This window comes from Psammomys obesus, unplaced genomic scaffold (genome assembly GCF_907164565.1).
Source record: "Psammomys obesus unplaced genomic scaffold, mPsaObe1.curated_primary_1811, whole genome shotgun sequence".
NCBI lineage: Eukaryota > Metazoa > Chordata > Mammalia > Rodentia > Muridae > Psammomys > Psammomys obesus.
Genome location: NW_026596256.1, coordinates 3,224,347 through 3,244,910, shown reverse-complemented (window position 1 = coordinate 3,244,910; position 20,564 = coordinate 3,224,347). Strand labels below are relative to the sequence as shown.

Below are 20,564 nucleotides of genomic sequence, written 5' to 3'. Positions count from 1 at the left end.
GCTTCTCAAAATGAATAGTGTTATGAATCAACCTCCTGGAATTTTCCTGAATAAGAATAGAGTCAAGAGCCCAACCTAGAAACTGAGACCTGAGAATGAGTGGTATTCTCAGGGATACTGCCATTGGGGTTGTGCTGCTGTGTGGATTTCTTTAGTCTCATGACCTGCGCTAAAAACAGAATTAAACCAGGTTATTTTCAATATGTAAAAAGTGTAATTCTACAATTCCAGTGAACATCAGTCTTCTTAGTTCTTCAGCTTTAACATAGAAAGTTGTAATCGTAACTTCGGGGTAGGCTAACAAAATCCTGTCACTCTTAGTTCTTCAGTTTTTAGTTCTTCAGTTCTTAGTTCTTCAGCTTTAACATAGAAAGTTGTAATCGTAACTTCGGGGTAGGCTAACAAAATCCTGTCACTCTGAATGGCATACATCAAAATCAACTGTTGGTAGGTTGTACTTGTAATATATTAGACATGGTGCTATGTTACATTTGCATTTTTATCATGAACCCTCCATGTGTTTTAAACTTCATAAGAAAAACACAGGCAGCAGGTAAACTATTGTTTTTGTCCAGGTTGAGCTCCCTCCGCCTGACCTTGGACCGAGTTCTGCCCTGAGTCAGACACTCACCTTGCTGCGGGATGTCCTGGCATCACACGATTCTTCAGTCATCCCCCTGGATGCTCGGCAGGCTGACTTTGTGCAGGTCGTTTGTAAATTCATTGACTGTGTGCTCCCACTCTTACACATTGTCAAATGCTGGCATATGTAGCCATATACTTTTGACAGTCCCCTTATTGTTGATTCGTCTTCAATGTTAAATCACTTCCTGATTTTAAAGGGTAACTCAATGATGTTCATTTTTAAGCTGCTTTTGTTATTAAATCTTTTCTTCGTCCACTTTTATCAGTTGACCTGCTATGTTCCAGTTAGTTTGACATTTCATTCTGAAGGGTTGTAAATCCAGGACCATATCCTGATAAACTCATTTCCTTTTTATTTACAGGTTTTGTCGTGCGTCTTAGACCCTCTCCTCCAGATGTGTACAGTATCAGCCAGCAATTTAGGCACAGCTGACATGGCCACATTCATGGTCAACTCACTATACATGATGAAGACAACATTGGCTCTGTTTGAATTCACAGACAGGCGCCTGGAAATGCTTCAGTTTCAGGTACACTTTGCTAGAAAGTAGCTTCTCTGCGATTTTGCTGTTTCAATGTGATAGCTTAAAGTTACTAGCTTTTAACAAATACCAATGACCTGACTCCATAAATTTCTTAAGATAGTCTGTTCGAAGAATGTACACACACAGACACACACACAATTTTGGTTTTCAGCTTTAGAGAAGCCAGAATGTGAAATGGTTATGGAATTTGATCAGGTTATAGTGTGAGATGGTATCAGGAAGCTCTCTGGTTCATTTGCATGCTCAGTGCTGTGTGCAGATGTGTTATGTGTTTCTCAGGCCATGTAACACAGGTAGCCTATGTTGACAGAGGACAGAAGCAGTATTAGATGAAACACTCTGGTTTGTTTAACAGTCTCTATTCCCATAAGTCAGCTGGTGTCACTCAGAGTCTATTTGATGGCTAAGTCAGAGCCACTTATAAGGTACCTAATGCTCATTTGGTCAGGCTCCCACATGGATGTAATGACTGGCAGATGCAGGTTCAAGGGAACAAGGATAGAGCAAAAGGCTCCAGATGTTCTGATACCAAAAGCATGGATACTTTGGTAGTGGATTTAGTGAGCTTGATTTGTTGCTTTTGATACACATGAGTTTTCTAATTTTAATTCATTTAAGAATATTTGAGAGTGATCAATAATCATAAAGTCTTAATAATATTGAAGTTTGTTGTAAAAAGGCACAGTTGTGAACTAGCGTCTCCTATTCACGCATCTGTACACTCATTTCTTTTAGAATTTGCCTTGAGCGCTCTAAATGCTGGCATGTATGCCACTTAAGGTTTGGGGGAGGCTTGAGTCTTTAAGTTTTTAGTTTAGCACATGAATAATGGGTTTTATGATGGTATCCCATACATGGGGATTTGCTGTGCTCTTTCTCTTCCTCCATGACTCCCATGCTCTCTGCAGCTGCTTACTTTCTTTCTCTCTCAGTCCCTCAGTTCCCCCTTCTGCTTATGTATATCTTCTATTCCTCTCTTCCATGACCCGCTTTCCTCACGACCTTGTCCCTCTGTCTCATGGCCTCTTTGGCTTCCCTACCTATGCGTACAGTCTGAAGCAAAAGATACCTTCCACAGAATCTGTCCTCCCTCCAGTGCAGTTAAACTCTCACCCAGACTGCTGCTGTGCTGAAGTGTGTGACTCAAAATACTGCTGATAGCTGAGCTGTACAAGGGAGAATGGTTAATGTTCTGTCTTGAGTAACTTTTTATTTCCATGGACTTAATATGCTTCATAATGTTTTCTTATTTGTCACCAGTTCATACACAAATCTCTGCCATTTGTCCCAGATGTATTTTCTTAAATGTTCATTATTTTACATTTGTCCTCAGTGTTCTGTGCATTTTCTGCATGGCACAACGTTCTTCTGTATCTGTTAAAGAGACTTCATTAGTTTGTCCAGGGACTCTGTATTCTCCCCACCCACATTTTATGTCAGCTAGACTCTGCACACAAACTTCCAGAGACATACCCGGGTGTTGGTCCATTGGGATCCTCCAAAGACAATTCATGTTGCTGGGCTGAGGTTCCAGATTCCCGTGTTGGCTCATGATCTCCCGCTCTCACTTAGCTTTTCCCAGCATTGCTGCTAAGACAGGGATTGAATCTCCGGTTTGGAGTAGTCATGCCTCTGTACCTAGAAACCTGTAAGGATTTTCCTTTGGGTTCAGACAGGATCTCAGAATAGGTTAGGTATTCTTCTTTTCCTAGTATTCCCGTCTTAGACATTTGAGAGCCATTTCAGCTTGAAGATTCAAACTTTTTATTTACTCACTTATTTTATTTATCATTTCTCTGTGTTGCTGTCTTACTAGAGATCCTTTCTTTGTTTATTTTTATATCCTGGATCTGTTCTCCAATTTATTCTGTCTCTTTAACCTGCTTCTTTGATATTTTCTCTATCTTCTGTTTTTCTTCAGGTCACTGACTCATTTGATTGTTAGCATTGACTATTTTATTTTTCACTTGCACTAAATGCTTATATTTAAACAAATAAATTTTCTTTGGTTTTCAGTAAATTGTAGTAGTAAGGGCTCTTAGTTGTACTCTCTTGGGTATTTACATTAAAGAGAATGTAATAGGCTTCTGAGTACGAGGAATTAGTTGGAGTTGCTTGAACGAGGCAGATTTTCACATGGGACAGAAATGAGAGTTGGCAGCTACTCTGCCGCTGGCAAACACTGCTAAAACTGGGGACAGTTTGTGGTGTGGAAGAGCAGGGAAAGCCTGGCAAGTGGGAAGAACAGCTTTTTTTATTGGGGTACTTTCTTTCAGGGGTCCCATTCCTCAGCTACTGTGCCATTTCCCACCAGGTTCTTCGGAGACTGGCCTTGTACAGAACAGAGGGAAGGCTCAAGATGTTGGCCTCGCGCCCTCATTGTCCCTGAATAATTTATTTTACACACTGTGACTTTTGTTTGCGCTCTGCTGAGAAGCACCCCATATTCCTTAGCTAGAGGCCAGTCCTAGAATCCACTTTAGTTGTAACATATTAAGAAGCAGGGGCCTTGTCTCCAAGGAACAAAACAGCTGTTAGGGAGTTGCCGTGGGTCCACAATCTGGGCCACAAGTCAAATCATGATGTCAACCCCAGTGCACTCTGCTCTTACTGCTGTCACTGCTAGTTCTCATTGAAAATGTTTTTTATTTTTTTCTGCTGCGTTTTATTTTAGATTGAAGCTCATTTGGACACTCTTATAAATGAGCAAGCCTCTTACGTTTTAACTAGAGTTGGCTTGAGCTACATCTACAATACTGTACAGCAGCATAGACCTGACCAGGTGAGTACCACTTGGCCTGGCAGAGGGGGAGTCTTCAGGAGATGGACTCTAGATTTTTATCTCGGCTCTGCCACCGATTAGCTGTCTTCTATGTTCATGTCTTCTAATGACAAGTCTAAGCCCTCCTAACTGTCAGGGTTAGGAGAGTGCCTGAAAAATGCAAATAATTCTTGGTTAGAATTAATGAAAATATTTTTGAATTAGAATCACAAAATGTAAATACACATAAATAGTATTTTACAGAATACAAGATGGTCATACTGTTGAATTTTTAAAGTCCCATTTGTTTTCAGCTGAGTGAATAAATGGATTGCTATACAAGTAATATTATCCTCCGTCTAACTTAGCAGATAGCTCAGTAAAGGAAGATGATCTGAACTGAAATGATATTACAGAACCCCAGTAGTACTAGATCCTAGGGTACTGGGGATCACAAGGTAGCTGTCCTGCCTTAAAAAGCAGATCAAAGCATCTGCAGCTTTACCCTTGCATTTTGCTGAAGCCCGATGACGGGGGAACCGATTCCTCACTGTTCTCTGTTCCGCAAGAAGGCCATGGCTGCTGTTCCTCATCAGCATCCTCCAAGTGTTTGTCACTTTCCTCTTCTTGGTTTGAGTAAGTCTCAATGTGATGCTATCTCGTTGCTGATAATTTGTGATTTAACTCCTCTTTTACTACAATTAAGAGAAAACACTTTTCTTTGGAAACAACTATGTAATTTTTTCCAAACTGGCAATCTTTTAATAGACCATTTTTATAACTTTTTTGTAGGGTTCTTTAGCCAGTTTGCCCAACCTAGATTCGGTGGCACTGAAGGCTGCAATGGTAAGTGCATAACAAAGTAGTCAAGGTGGGTTCCCTTAGGCAGTGCTGGCTGTGGCTATATGGTGCGGGTGTCCACGGTGACGATTTTTCTCTCTTGATTTACTGAGTTCAATTTGAGCCCAATAACAGCTCCTACATATGTGCTCCTCTTACCAGCTCTCACCAGGATTTACCGCTTACTGGAATCTTCCATCAGGCCTTGACCATGTCACCAGTGCAATTTAATATTTCTTCATTTATAGAGTTTGGTTCCTAATCTGGTGGAGAAACAGGAGTGGTGAAAGATGTGAAGTTAGGCTGTGAATTACAGACTCTATATTGCCATGATTCCTGGTTCAAACCTCCGGTTTTTTCTGAGATGATAATGAACTTGGATTTCTGTCTTTAGAATAGTGTATTACTCTTCAGCAGGAGACTCGTGAAACCCTCAGTCTTACTTTTCAAGTGAACAGCTCCAGTTGCAGTAGTAGAATGCTTGCCTGGCATGCACGGAGCCCTGTGTTCAGTCCCCAGCATTGTACAACATGCACACACACACACACACACACACACACACACATTCACATGTATACTCAGACACAGTCACACACATGAGCACACTCATACATAAACTCACAAACAGACACATACATATTCACACAGGCATACACACACTCAAGCACATTCATACTGATATACATGCTCACACTCAGTCATACGTACATTCAAGCATATGCACTTAAGCGTTCATTTACAGTCTCATGTATGTACAAATAAACACACAATGCATATATACTAATACATACTCAAGTTCACACATTCAGCCATTGACCCACCTGTACATTCTTGCACACTTCCAAAACACACATACACACAGTCAGGCCTCACTAATACACATGTACACAGTCTCAAACACAAACTCATTCCTTTTGGGATGAGCACCGCTTTGGGCAGCATGCTCTTCTGACCTCAGCTTGTTCTAGGCATGTGTCGTAAGTGTGTCTATATGTTCTGTGCATATCTCCCCATGGCATTACTCGTAAGTCATGTAGCCCTGTCACTCGTAAGTGAAACTCTGCAAGTTCACAGCAGCACTGCTGCTCTAACTCTTTAATTCCATTCACCCAGGAAGTCAGCTGTTCAGAGCCTGGAGGCTTGCCTGCTGCAGGTGACATCCGTGCTGAGCTCTTCAGATGAGCCCTAACAAAGTGGATGTCTGCGAATCATTCTGCTGTCAGAGATGCCCTGCATATTACTGTCCTAGGGTCTTTTCCTGTTGCTCTGATAGACTTGCTCTCACAAAGTCAAGTTAAGGGGGAAAGGGTTTGTTTTAACTCACAGTTAAAGGGACTGTGCCTTGGTGGGGCTTTGAAGCAGCTGGCTACATGCAGTCCGTAGCCAGGAGGAGAGCTCTGCTGCTGGTCATTTGGCCCCACCCGTGAAATGTTGTTGTCCAGAGTCAGGTTCGTTCTGCTCACAGTTAATCCAGTTAGGAAGACTTCTAACAGGCATGCCCACAGCCCAACCTAATTTAGACAGTCCATCATTGAGATTCCTTCCCAGGTCATTCCAGGTCCTGCCCAACAGGCAGTTGACATTAACCAGTGCAGCCATACTCCAGGACTGAAACTAACTAAATGCTGTGATAGCAGCTATGCAGAAGAGGCAGCAGAACTGGCAGAGTTGCTGTTAGACAGCCTGCAGTTTAGAACCCTAAATGAGACAGATAGGGTATATTACATTATGATAAAGACTCCACCTAGAGGGAGCAATCATACCGTATACACAGAGTAAGACTGTGCTAGCAAACTGAAATTTCAGAGAAAATTTTTATGTTTAAAAATTCCAGTGACAATGAATGAATTTCAGATTCACTTAAAAAGACCTAAGTTTCTTACAAATTTATTTCTAAGGGTTGGGGACAGCTCAGTCAGTAAAAAGTGCTTGCCACAGAAGCCTGAGAGCCTGAGCTTGGTCCCCAGAACCCACTTAAAAAGCCAGGTGTGGTGGTGCATGCCTGTGATCCCAGTGCTGGGAGGAGGAGGGAGGAAGATGGGATCCCAGGGCTCACTGACCAGCCCAGTCCACCTGGCAAACTCTAGGCTGCCAGAGACCCTGCACTGGAGGGAGAAAAGCTGGACACCTGAGGAGCAGGGCCCAAAGTCATTCTCTGTCTTCTGTATACACATGCGCCCACAAACACATGTGCACACAAAGTAGCATACGCATACACAAAATGAGACTTGCATGTAAACTCTTATACTGTCTAGTCACTGTACCCCGCCAGCCTTTTCAAACCCCGGTCCATGGAAGTTTTATATAGGCATTTTAGGGTGTTTCAGTTATAATGCTTTAAGAAGTGCTCATTTGAACAAAGATCCCTAGACAGCTGTAATGGGGGGTTTTCTGAAGTTGTAACCTTCCCCAGGAGTGGATGTTTGGTAGCTACTTAGCCATCCCTACATTTCATGTCTTATTCTTTCTCAGGTGCAGTTTGACCGCTACCTCTCAGCCCCAGACCACCTGCTGATGCCACAGCTGAACTCTCTGCTCAGTGCCACGGTGAAGTAAGTGTCTGCTCCTAGGATGTGGAGGGAGTCATAAATTTTTAAACATCAGATATTTTTCTTGAAAATAAGTTATTATTAAGACTGAGACATTTGCCTTTGAAGAACTCTAGTCTTCAGTGGTTTTCCTGCTTTAGTACCCCAAGGAATTAACCTTGTCCATACTTACTCCTTTCCTATTTCCCTTCAGGATCTCTCATTAATATATAATTGTTTTAAAAGAATGAAAATCCCAGACGTTTGATTTTACCAGTGAAGACTCAGGAACCAGGGGCTGGAGTGAAAACCTGCTAGCTCAGAGTGGCAGAGAAAGTACCAAGCTTTCTACTCAGTCCACGCCCTGAAGGAAAAAAAACAAAAGCCTGCTAGCTCAGCTGATGGCCCAGAAGGAAAAAGCCAAAGAGCCCAAAAAGCTAAAGAACCAAAGAACTAAAGAGCTTTTTCTTGGGCTGGAGAGATGGCTCAGAGGTTAAGAGCACTCACTGGCAGAACATTAGTTCAATTCCCAGCAACCACATGGTGGCTCACAACAATCTATAATGAGATCTGGTGCCCTCTTCTGGCATGCAGGTCTACATACAGACAGAACATTATATACGTAATAATTAGTTAATTAAAAAAAAAATTTCTTCTTCATGCTGTCTTAAATACCCCTCTCTCAAACCCCTCCTTTCTACTGAATTTCTGTCAGCTGGTATCTTGCTCTGCATCTTGAACTGGGGCCACCTGTTTACAATAAACAGAAAGTTCTTGGATTAAAGGTGTGTGTTAGGGCTGAGCTATACCAAATAATAAATACGTTTTACAGTTCATAATCTTGGGGTTCACAATGGGATCAAATAACCTGCAACATATAGTCCTATTTTGCTAATGATTTTAAATTGTTCTGGCTACTGTTGGAGTTAAACCAAATTCTTTTATATTGTAAACACATCAAGGCAATGTTGATAGTATGGATTATGTCATACATATTTTGCAGTGTGGATGACTAGCTTATAGTCTACTTTGCATCTTGGTTTTATGTAGCTTTAGACTTAAAACTATTAAGTATTGTATGTGCTCCTTGACTTAGAGTGGGGATAGATGCTTGTAAACTCATCTCAGTTAGTGGACCTGAACATCATAGTTCAGATCATGGTACACTAGTATGGCTGCCAAGGCACATGAGTCCACACTAGCATGGCTCCAGGCACAGCTTGGCGCTGCCCACCAAGAGAGAAAACACAAAGAATTCTGTCACCAACTTCTAAAAGTTCAAAGTTGAAAACTTGCCGTGTGGTTTCCACTGAGCATGCTGTTTTCTCATCAGGACAAAGTGGAAAACTGTTTGTCAAATCATCATGCTTATTGCAAATGTGTTCAAGACAAATGATTCGTTAAATTCTTCTAATACCCTAAGACACTGTAATAGTACAGTTACAAGTAGCAAGGGATTCTATAACTTGGCATCCTTGGTTTTAAAAAATATATATTCATAAAATCTTTTATAAGTAGAAGATTAGACAATACTTAATTTGCACAGTGCACCAGACTAGTGATTAAGGGTTAAACCACATCCTTCTGTTTTTGTGGAAATGACAGTATGAAATGTCACTAATGTAGAGCAACATTTTTGTTAAAAATGGAGGCAATTGCTACTGAACTTGAATAAAACAGTGCAAACTCCTGAAAAGATGCAGTGTCAAAGTGAGCACAGAGATGATCTATGTTCTGAGGCTGGAGCAGGAGCAAGGAGTGCAGAAGGCGGCCGCAGCCACGGCAGTGGGTAGAAACAGACCCACAGACGATGTTTATAGAATTAGCAAGTATTTTTAGCAGGTATTAGAAATGTGTCCAGGGATGAAAGGAAAGCATCAGTATTCTAAGAGATAAGGAAGGAAACTTTGCAAACAAGCTGCTACAGTTAACTTGAAAAGTACAGTATCTAAAATGAAACATTCATCTCACCTGAAGTAAGGACCAGCCAGTCTAAGGAGGGAAGCACATGTGGGGTAACGTGTGTACATCATGTGTGTGTGTGTGTGTGTGTGTGTGTGTGTGTGTATGTATATGTGTACATCATGTGTGTGTATGTATACATAATTGGAATAGCATGTTACTGGAACAAAAAAAATTTAATGCAAAAAGAACTTTCTTCAGATATGATGTGAATCTACCTACCCAGTAAGCTAAATAAACCCCAACAGAAAAGTTGCAAAAGGGCATTCCATCCTTGTCAGATTATCAAAAGCCACTTATAAAGAGAAGCATGAAGAGCAGCCAGAGGGAAGAGTGGGCGCTGACCTTGGATTGGAAACAGTACTACTAAAAGACAATGTGATGTTGCCTGTAGCCAGCTGAATGAGTATTAACATGACTTGTATGGTCCTCATACAAGTGATAGAGATCTTACCTAGAGTATAGGCAACCCTGGGTTCAACTTCTAGCCCTAGTAAAGCAAAAATCGTACCAATAAAACCCTTCAAAGCTAATAGCAAAATTAAAATATTTTACCATCTTTAAAAACACCAGCATACTGCACTGTAGGAGATAATACAGGAAATTTTTCAGAATGAAGGAAAATAACCTCAGAGTAATGAAGGGTTCTTCAGCCTGAAGACAGGCTGAACCTGGAAGACCATTTAAGGGAACGTTTAGAGGGATGTAGAAATGTGCTGTCGTGGTGATGTAGGCTCCTGAATTCACTGTGGGTTGTATAGCACTTTAAGGGCAGACAGGAAACCTTACCAGCCTCTGAAGCAAACAAGGAACAAAGGAGAAAAGTGTAAATGTAACAGGAAGAGGCAGACAGCAGGACAGTAGCCTGGCAGGTCACCGTTGAATGTAGAAGACAGTACACTTCAATGGAAAGGCAGGGATTCCTCAGATGGAATGAAAAAGCGTGGCCCAGGTGCCTGCTATCTGTAACACATGTACTCTGAGTGCAAATGACAATTTATAATTAAAAGGATGGTAGAAGCCAGGATGTACCAGGACTAATCACAGTAAAGCTGGAATTTAGACCAGATGTTAACATGAGAACTAGAGGAATGCTCCACAAAGGTAATAGGTCAGTTCATGAGGGTGCTGCTGCGCATAGCAGAGCCTGAGGAGGATGCAGCATGATCTGGAGGACATTTGTTAACAGTTTTGGAGCAGGGTGTGGTGACACAGGGGCCGAGCCAGCCAGGTATCTGCAGGCTTGAGGCTCCCCTGATCTCTATAACAAGTTCCAGGCTGGCTGGAGCTGAATAGAGACCCACTCAAAACAAAACCAGCAACACTAAAGCTACACACATCAGCATTCTCATTATCCCTCAATGTATTGTCCTCACAGGCCTTACTGTTCAAGCCTTTTTCCTGGGGTGCATTTGATTGAGTGAGCTAAGAACCTGAATGTGGAAAGAAGCTATTTTTAGAGACAGTAGGTTTATGGTAATGCTGAAGTTGTACTGGGTTGTTAGGCAACGAGAATCCTAAGTACTGATTAACAAGCTCCCTGATTCTAGAAGCAAGCAATTCGTTTGGTAGCTTGCTGCTTTAAATAACTGTTTAAAATACAACCAGTCTACATGAACGTATTTTAATAAGAACGATTTCTCTCTGCCCCTCCATAGTGAGTTTGAGAGTTATTAAGAGTTTTGAGAGTTTGACATTGTAACTGGATAAACAGTTTCTTAGTGTTCAGCATTTTGAAGTACAAGGAATCAAATGATCCTGCCCTTTGGTAAAATGTGAAGGTGATTCCTCCGTTCACTCGTTTTTTTTCTGGTAAATTAGCATCATGATTATTCTCCTTGATGTGTGATCCATAGTGTGAATCATTTCTAAAGTGAGATATGTTGGGGAGTTTCCAAATCTTGGAGAAGAGCCTGAGCTTTTGTTGTTATACTGACCACTTACCTGACCACATTGGAGAGACGTGGAGAGATGCACCTTTGCTTGACTCTGCTCTTTGGAGAGTAAAGGCCTCAAGTTGTATAGATAGGTTAAGTGGCAGAGCCTGTGTGCTTGAAGATTGTCCATAAGGCCGTGGTTTTCCTTACACTACAACACATTAGCCTACTTGGACCTAACTTGTTTTATTTGAGCCTTTCTTTTCAAATACTGTAAATGGCCTCAGGCCGCACCACCCTGGGTGTGTGTTGACTGGTTCTAAAAAGCGTTTTGTGACCAGCTTTACCACCTAGGATTTTCCTTGTTGACATGAATTTAGGACTGTGACATGTTCTGTTTGTATTCACAAAAAGAGGTGAGATTTTCTTTTTAGAAAATTATCTTGGATGGAATTAGAGTACCATTTAGTAAACTGATGCCAAGATTTTATGGTAGCAGAGACACCAGGCTAGTTAGTAGTCTGACTTTATAAATGACCATACCTTTTATTAAAATAACATTTTCCTCCTTTTTTATAATGCTTTAAAAGTGAGAGCTTCATATCTGCACATGTGTTTTGATCAAATCCGCTCCCTTTCCAAATTTCCTCACTTTGCTTCCTCCCCACCCCCGACTTTTCCTCCCAGCTTCATGTGTTCTTTTTAAATCTGCTGAGTCCTCCTTGTGCTGCCTCCATGTGCCTGGGTGTGGGGCTGTTTGCTAGAGTGTGGGCAGCCTCTGAGAGGCTACATCCGTGAAGAGAGCTGACTCTCCTTCCCCGGTGGTCATCAGTTGCCAGGAGTTCCTCGGGAGTTTGACTTGTGTGCTGCTCTTCTATCCACGCTGGGTGGCTGGCCTGGCCTTGTGCATGCAGTCCCTGTCACTCTGAGTTCATACAAGCAGCTACCCTATTATGTCTGAAAAATACTATTTCACTGTAGGAGTCCACTCTGTCTGGCCCCTAGAATCTTTATCCTTATGAAAATCGTACTAGAGAAACCATTCTGAACATAGCTTTTCATCCATCGGTTGGCAGCTGGGCTGCGGCTGATCTGAGTGCAGGCTGGTGGGTGCCCAGGCTAGCCTAGTTCTCCACAGCACTGCTGAGAGGCTCACCTGCAAAGGCTTACAAGCTCAAGCATACAGATGGACTTAGGTGATTTCTAGAACACTTTGGATTTAGTTACACAGTCCCTCAAGCTTTTTCATTTTAGACATCAATAATCTGTCAATATAATGATTCTCATTATTTGAAACTATCTCATATGTGATATTGCTATTTAGCAAGATAACTTGACACCAGGCAGAAAGACAAGCAGTATGGTGCATAGTCAGACAGAAACTTGCATGCAGCATAGACAGACACATAAGCATTCCAAGATAAAGGTTGAGTTTACAGGGTAATTTCTACTAGAAATTAAAAGGGAGGATAGTAGAGATTTCAGAATGGAAGGGGTAACGTGGTTTGAGTACTGCAGAAGTAGACACTAATGTGCAAATAGTCAGCAGCTTATTTAGGGACTACGTTTCTTCTAAGTACTACTATGTGTTTGTATGTGCTAAGATGCATAAATAGCTTTAAAAAGACAAGCTCATTAAAAATGCTGTCATCTGTCAGTTAAATAGTTTAAATGCTGAAGGTTCTGCAAGGATTTATCTAATCAATGCTTTAGAGAGAACATATAAAATACAGTCCGTAACCATAGTGAGTCCCACAGCCTTCAGTCCAGCCTTTGGAATTCCTGTTGGTGTTTGTTTTGTTTTGTTTTTTCTCTACTGTGCCATGTAGAATTCACTGGGAAACACTTAGTGAAGGTGAGTGTGTGGACTTGGTGGTTATGATTCACATCCTGCACTGTCAGAGTTCTTGCTTCCTATATGAGGATTGTAATCACAGGTGGGCTCACTGCAGTGAATCCCCACTCCCCTCTAGCTCTCCTGGCTGGGGCTGAGCTGAGGGAGAGGGAACCCTGCTTTCTTCCCTCCTCTGACTGCTTCCAAGACTGGTGCTGATCCACCGCCTCTATTCTCTCTATCTCCTCAGTTCCATGTTCAGTTTTAGTTCTTTGTCTATCTCAGTGGATTCTTAATCCAAGGAGCAGCATGGAAAATCCCATGCTATCATATACAAGCACTCAGAACAAATTACAGAGTCTTGCTGGGGATTTTTGACCTGAGTTTATTTAATTATCTGTGTTTTAGCTTTGTTCTGGTTTTCTCCTTTGAAGACATGTAGTAGTTTTTCAACTGTATTGTGAATTATTGACATTTGTAAGCCAATTTAGCTTGGAAACGTGGCCCAAGTTACAATTCAGTTTCACTATTTTTATTTTATAATGAGGATTTAAAAACAACTATGTGAGATTTTTCAGTATGCTAAATTTGCCAATTACTTGGTATTTTAAAAATAATGTTTAATATGCATTATTGTGCCTTATTCTGAGTTTAAACCTTATGTATAGCAGCTTTATTCTGTATTCCATTTATTTCCTTATGATGTAGTCAGATTGAAGGCAAACTGAAGTATAAGGTTTGGGTAATAAGTGTTGAGGCCACCACAATACCTATCATCCTGCTCTGAATGATGAGCTAGAATTTTTTTTCTAAAGCCTTACTTCAGACTTGTTGCAAAAAAAAAAAAAAAAAAAAAAAAAAAAAGTTTTCAAATGCTTATGTAACAGTTGTTAAATGCCTTCTCATAATGGTTTTTTGGTTATTTCATTTATGAAAAATAATTTTGACATTGCTTTGGTATAGTTGTTGTGAAGCTCCAGGAAAACTCACCAGTCAGTAGAACACATGAACCTCAGTGACTAAGTAGATTCTCAACCAGCTTCTTTCTTATTTTTTAATATTTGTTTTGTTTGTCTGCATCTGGGTGCAAACGTGAAGTTGAGCATCTTCTTTTATCACTCTCTGCTTATTCCTTTGAGGCATCATCTCTCCCTGAACCTGGGGCTCGCATGTTCATGGCTAAGCTTGAAGCCAGTTCCCCAAGTCCTCTGTCTCAAGGGTTAGATGATTGGCATACTTTTTAAAAAACTTTTGTTTACATTTTTAAATATCTTTCTCTCTAGTCCACCCCAATTCCTTCCAACAAGCCATTACCAGGTAGGAGAGAGAAAGGGTTAGTGGGAGAGGGGCACAGTTCTCATGCCTGCTTCCTGCAGGTTAGGGTCGTCAGTCCAGTCCTCATTTCCGGAGATCTCCAACTTCTTGTCTCACTGCATCACAAGTGCAAGAAGCTGCAGGGGTGGGAAGCAGCCTTGCTCTTCCCGGAGCTCCTCCTCTCTGGGCTCTGGCATTCATTCTCTCTCTAGGGTCCCCAGATTTAAACTGTCTGCAGCTGGCAAAGAGCTTCTTTCAGAGCTGGCATGAGGCAAATAGTTTGCTGCTGTGGACCATCTGAATCAGTCCCACATCCCACTCCTGGGATTAAAACAAAAACATGTTTATAGCCACAACACTAGACTGCTACATGGGTGCTGGTATCTGATGTCTTATCCTCATGATGCTGGAAGAAACGCTGTTAACTGCTGAGCCGTGTTTGCACTCCCTCAACCTTCTAACATCCTCCTCCTCAGTAGAAAGTCAGCACCACTGCACTGAGCTCAGACCGTTGACTCAACTTGTCTTCTTCTCGCCTCCCTTATTTTGCAATTCTATAGGAATCTTTGAAAATTTGTCATGTTGCTTTAACTCAGTAAGGTTAGATGAGAACCAGGTACTGTAGACCTGTCGTCATGTAGACTTCTCTCCTGCTTCTCTCCACCTATTGTACTTCGTAAACCACAGACTCGTGTCTGCAGATAGTCTTACAAATGTATTATTTTTTGCCATTATTATAAAGAACATAGATCCTGGAAAGACAGCTTAAATAAATATGATCTGTTGTTGATGAATTCATTGCATATATATATGACAACTAAAATAATTTATTATTGCCTTTGTCAGATGATCTCACTCAACTTTAAGCTAATGTTAAATGCTCTAAACACATTTAAAGTACTCTGGGTTACAGTGTTTGGTAGGTTAGGTATGTTAAATGCATCTTTCTCCTCCCATGATTTTTAGCTTTTTCCTTCAGGATGTTAGCCCATCCTAAATCAAGGAGCATCTATCTGTGAGGCACTGTTTTAGTCCTGATGACCAAGCAGTGATTGAAAAGGAGCATCTTGTGTCGGGAGGCTACACATTATGAGGAAGACTTTAGTAAACAATAAATACTCTCGATCAGTAGGACCTGGTCAGCGTGGAGATGAAGCATGACATCGTTCAGGTGTGTTCTTACAGTTCTTGGGCTCATGTCATGTTCTGGTTTTGTGTGCTTATCAATAGGGAGCAGATTGTGAAACAGTCTACCGAGCTGGTCTGCAGAGCCTATGGGGAGGTGTATGCAGCCGTGATGAATCCAGTCAACGCATACAAAGACCCAGAGAGCATCCTACACAGGTCCCCTGAGCAAGTGAAGACACTGCTCTCCTGATGATCTTGATGGCTTTGCAGATAATTGCTGCCTGCCAACACCAACGGTGGTTTGGGTTTTTAATCTATGAGTCTTAATTTGAAGATTGAGAATTACAGTTTCCTTTTTATGAGACTGTAGGTCAATTTCATTCTCAGCTAACTTGGAGATAACTCAATATTGACTTGAGTCTGTACTGCTGTATCTCCTCTCTTGCTCATTAGCTGCCTCTGCATAGCAGCTTAAAGGCCCTTTTTATTTGGGATTATAAATCGAGACAAAAAGTCAGATTATTTCAGGCTTAAGTACAATGAGTTAGTTCTAAGTAGTGCCATGTAACATCTAACCTGTGTCTGCTGTCAGTAATTAATGTCCCATCATGGAAGATCCCTCCGCTTTCCCTGTAATGAATACCTTCTTGAACCTAGCCCATGTCTCTGTCCCCCAAATAAGTATGAAATGAGTTATGAGGGGACAGCACAGTTCAGGCTGTTGTCCCTTTCTGCTTATGTTTACACCCGGTGCCTCGTGCCTTGCAGGTTTGTACATGTTTAAATGTACATCCAACTGAAAGGTTATTCCGAATGGGTGCTGCCGTACAGCGTGCGCTCAGTGTAGCTACAGACAAACTCTGTTCTGTATTCAAACCAGTAAGGGTTGCTCAGAACAAAAGTAACTACATGTGGCCCGGTGTGTCAATTTGTCATGCTAGTCTTTTCAATGAATATATATGGCATATTTTATCAAAACAGCATAATTCAAGAAAGGAACTTACATTGTACATAATTTATTTCTACTGTGAAAAAAGATTGATGCACTTAGCATTTTGTTTGCTAAGAGAAAAATATATTTTTTTCTTGTTATTTGGTTTTCTTAATATATATTAAACTATTTCTGGAGCAACATTCTTTGTAGTACTTTTTGTAATCCTCATAGTTGCATTTTGGAAAAAACACCGAGAAAAAGGAAGTACAGCAGAGGGATAATATTCAGGTGAGATGTGGTACGGTATTAAGCTGAGAAGCATGGAAAATGGAAGGTTATAAAGGCCAACATTAGAACAACACGTAGGCCTTAGGCTTGCTGAATGGCAAGCTTTTCATTTGGGCTGTACTGATTTGCATAAATGTGGCCTAATTAAAGATGACTTGGTGCATGAGAATACGTCATGTGGGCAGAACTGAACATTGAAGGTGGCAGTACTCCCCAATAGCCAGTGCAGTCCCTATGAAAATTCCATCTGCCTTTTTTTTTCTTTGAAAATAGACAGGCAGCTCCTAATATTTATATAGATACATACAAGACTGTAAATAGCTCAGATGTCTCAATTTAAAAATCAACCACAGTGCAGCAGTACTCAGAACAGTGTAGCGTATTGCCACCAGCTGGGCCTGGACAGGCTCTGTTCAGCTTTCTATGGGGATACATTCTGATAAGCCCAGAGAAAGGTGACAGTGCCCCGTGGAAATGAATCTACCTAACCATGAACAGCAGAGCTTAACCACACAGCATGAGTGTGGAGCCTCACTGATAGTGCTGGGGGTTATGGGCTGGCTTGGCTTGCTGCTACTGTCAACACCGACAGGCGCAGAATGTCAGAAGCCCAGGAGGAACGTCAGATACAAAATGGGAAGTGTGAGCTTTAGCGTGCTTATAACTCTCCCGCTATCATAAGCAGCAAATTATAAGTGTTAACTGTTACACACCGGGACTGTGGTTGAAATGGAATTAGAGTGCAGAAGTAAATCTATATGTCGAGGTAACATTTAAAAAGCAAATAAGGCTGCCAGGACTCTTCAGTAGATCCTTTCACAAATGGCAACAGTTGTAAGTCCACCTCACCTCAAACTGTATTTTAAAATGAATTTAGAGTGGATGGAAGAGTGAAAGGTACTTGTTACACATCTTTGTGGTCTTGCATTAAGCAAGAGCCCCACCACCACCCCCAGGCCCTGCCAAACACACACACTTTTTATTAAGGGTTTCTTTTCAGTGACACACAATGGGAACAGGGATGGATTTCAACAAAGGTTTTTAAGTGTGTTAAAGGTCAAGGCTTGTGTAAGTTAAGCCAGAGGAAACCCAGTGTAGAAGGAGAGATGAGCACTTGGCCTTTAGCTGATGAACTGTTGGCCTTTGAGGGGAAGGCAAAGGCAGTGTTCTTTAATGCTGTGACTTCTGGTATTTCTACCACACTCAAGGGCAGATCCCATACCCAGGATTAATTGGCCAACACAACACAAGGCAAGTGACTTGAGTGAGAGAGAGAGAACATGAAGTTGGGTTGGTGTGGAGGTCAATCTGGGAGGAGTTGGGAAAGGAGAATAAATATGTCAAAACACTATGAAATTTTCAAAGAATTAATAGGAAAAAATAAAATGAAAAGCAAGTTGGGCATGGTGCACACCTTTAATGCCTGTACTCAAGGAGGCAGAGGTAGGAAGGTCTCTTTTTGAGGCCAACCTTGTCCATATAGCAAGTTCTAGGACAGCCAGGACTACACAGAGAAACCCTACATTGGAGTGGGAAGGAGGGGAAAAAAGGAAAGGAAAAACAATGGAGAAAACCCTTTGCAAACCATGAGTTTGACAAGGGCTTGTGGTGCAGACTATGTGACTTCAAGAGTATAATATACAACTGCAATACGTGTTTTTACATATGCAGCCTGCCTAAGCATCTCCCCAAAGATACAAAAAATGACTAATAGGCCCATGTAAAGAAGGTACAGAAATGGCCAGCAGGCTGGTGGATGGATATTCTGTTATTAGTCATTAGGGAAATACAAGTCAAAGTCACAGTGAGACCCCACTTCACACATACTAGGGTAACTATAACATTCACAGTGTTTAAAGGGCAATAAGTTAATGAGGGAGTGGAAAAGCTGAAATGTCATTCATGCTTGTGAGTATAAAATGGGTGTGGAAAACAGTTTGGTGGCTTTTAAAAAAAAATTAAAAAGGATCACCGTATGACTTAGGCATTCAGTATGTCAAGAATTAGAACACCACACCTACACACAAGTTTTATAGAAATATCTATGGCCACATTTGTAACCCACACCCCAAGAGGATATAGAACACAAAATACCAACACAATTCTTTACAGACCATGAAAGAAAAATTCTCAACTTCATATGAAATAACAAAAAACCCAGAATAGCTAAAGCAATTCTCTACAATAAAAGATCTTCTGGAGGTATCTCCATCCCTGATCTCAAGCTGTACTATAGAGCAACAGTAATAAAAACTGCATGGTACTGGCATAGAAACAAACTGGTGGATCAATGGAATCAAACCAAACCCAGAAATAAGCCCATATACCTATGAACACCTGATTTTTGACAAAGATGCCAAACCATACAATGGAAAAAAAGACAGCATCTTCAACAAATGGTGCTGGTCTAACTGGATGTCTGCATGTAGAAAAATGCCAATAGATCTATATCTATCACTCTGCACAAAATTAAAGTCCAAGTGGATCAAAGATCTCAACATAAAACCAGACACACTAAATCTGTTGGAAGAAAAAGGGGGGAAGAACCTCGAACTCATTGGCACAGGAGGGCCAATGAACAGAACTTCCTGAACACCAACAGCACAGGCTCTAAGAAACTGAAAAGTTTCTGTGAAACAAAGGACACTGTCAACAGAACAAAAGGATAGCCTACAGACTAGGAAAAGATCTTCAACCTTACATCCGATAGAGGGCTAATATCCAGAATATATAAAGAATGCAAGAAATTCGACACCATCAAACCCAAAAATGCAGTACAGAGCTAAGCAGAGAATTCTCAACAGAGGAATATCAAATGGCAGAAAAACACTTAAATGCTCAACATCTTTAGTCATCAGGGAAATACAAATCAAAACAATTTTGAGATTCCATCTTACACCCATCAGAATGGCTAAGACAAAACATGTTGGAGAGGTTGTGGAGAAAGGGGAACCCTCCTCCATTGCTGGTGTGAGTGCAAACTTGTACAACCACTTTAGATATCAATCTGGTTCTTTCTAAAAAAAAAATTGGGAATAGCACTACCTCAAGATCCAGCTATACCACCCCTGGGCATATACCCAAAAGATGCCCCACCATTCAACAAGGACATTTGCTCAACTATGTTTGTTGCAGCTTTGTAATAGCCAGAATCTGGAAACAACCTAGATGCCCCTCAATGGAGGAATGATTACAGAAATGTGTGGCACATTTACACAGTGGAATACTACTCAGTTATTAAAAGCAAGGAAATCATGAAATTGGCAGACAGATGGATGGAACTAGAAAAGATCATCCTGAGTGAGGTAACCCAGAAACAGAAAGAGAGGCAGAGTATACACTCACAAGTGGATATTAGCGGTATAATTTAGGACAGCCATCTACAGACCTAAAGAAGCTAAACATTAAGGACTCTAGGGAGGATGCTTAAACCTAATTAAGAATGGCAAATAGGATAGATACCAGAAGCGGCGAAGAGAGGAAACAGGATGGGAGCCTACTAGAGAGGGTTCTGTGAAAAGCTCCACCCAACAGGGGATCAAAGCAGATGCTGAGACTCAGCCAAACTTTGGGCCGAGGGCAGGGAGTCTTATGGAAGAAGAAGTGTGGGTGTGGTGGATAGAAGGACATGGAAGGAACAGGAGCCTCACAAGGAGACCAACAAAACAATTCTGATCCCAGGGGGTCCTGCAGAGACACATGCACCAACCAAGGACCATGCATGGAGAGGACCTAGACCCCCTGCTCAGATGGGCAGCTCAGTCTCTGTAAGGGTTCTCAAGTAAGGGGAACAGGAGCTGCCTCTGTCATGAGCTCGGTTGCCTGCTCTTTGATCACTTGCCCCTAGTAACGTGGCCTTCCTAGGCCACAGAGGAAGAGGATCCAGGCAGTCCTGATGAGACTTGATA

The 20,564-nt window shown here is 41.4% G+C and overlaps 1 protein-coding gene across 4 annotated transcripts in view; it reads left to right on the top strand.

Annotated features, from left to right (window-relative positions):
* The window catches only part of Cog6 (component of oligomeric golgi complex 6), an 86,612-nt gene that overhangs the window by 27,358 nt on the left and 38,690 nt on the right, over positions 1–20,564 (top strand). For 3 of the 4 annotated variants that reach the window (XM_055596803.1, XM_055596806.1, XM_055596805.1), the window contains exons 14-18: positions 576–707; positions 1,008–1,175; positions 3,865–3,972; positions 4,744–4,797; positions 7,264–7,343. In XM_055596803.1, the coding sequence (XP_055452778.1) occupies positions 576–707; positions 1,008–1,175; positions 3,865–3,972; positions 4,744–4,797; positions 7,264–7,343 (542 nt within the window). Of the gene's footprint in view, positions 1–575; positions 708–1,007; positions 1,176–3,864; positions 3,973–4,743; positions 4,798–7,263; positions 7,344–15,536; positions 16,569–20,564 lie in introns of those variants that run through there. The other variant, XM_055596804.1, reaches the window with a different exon arrangement.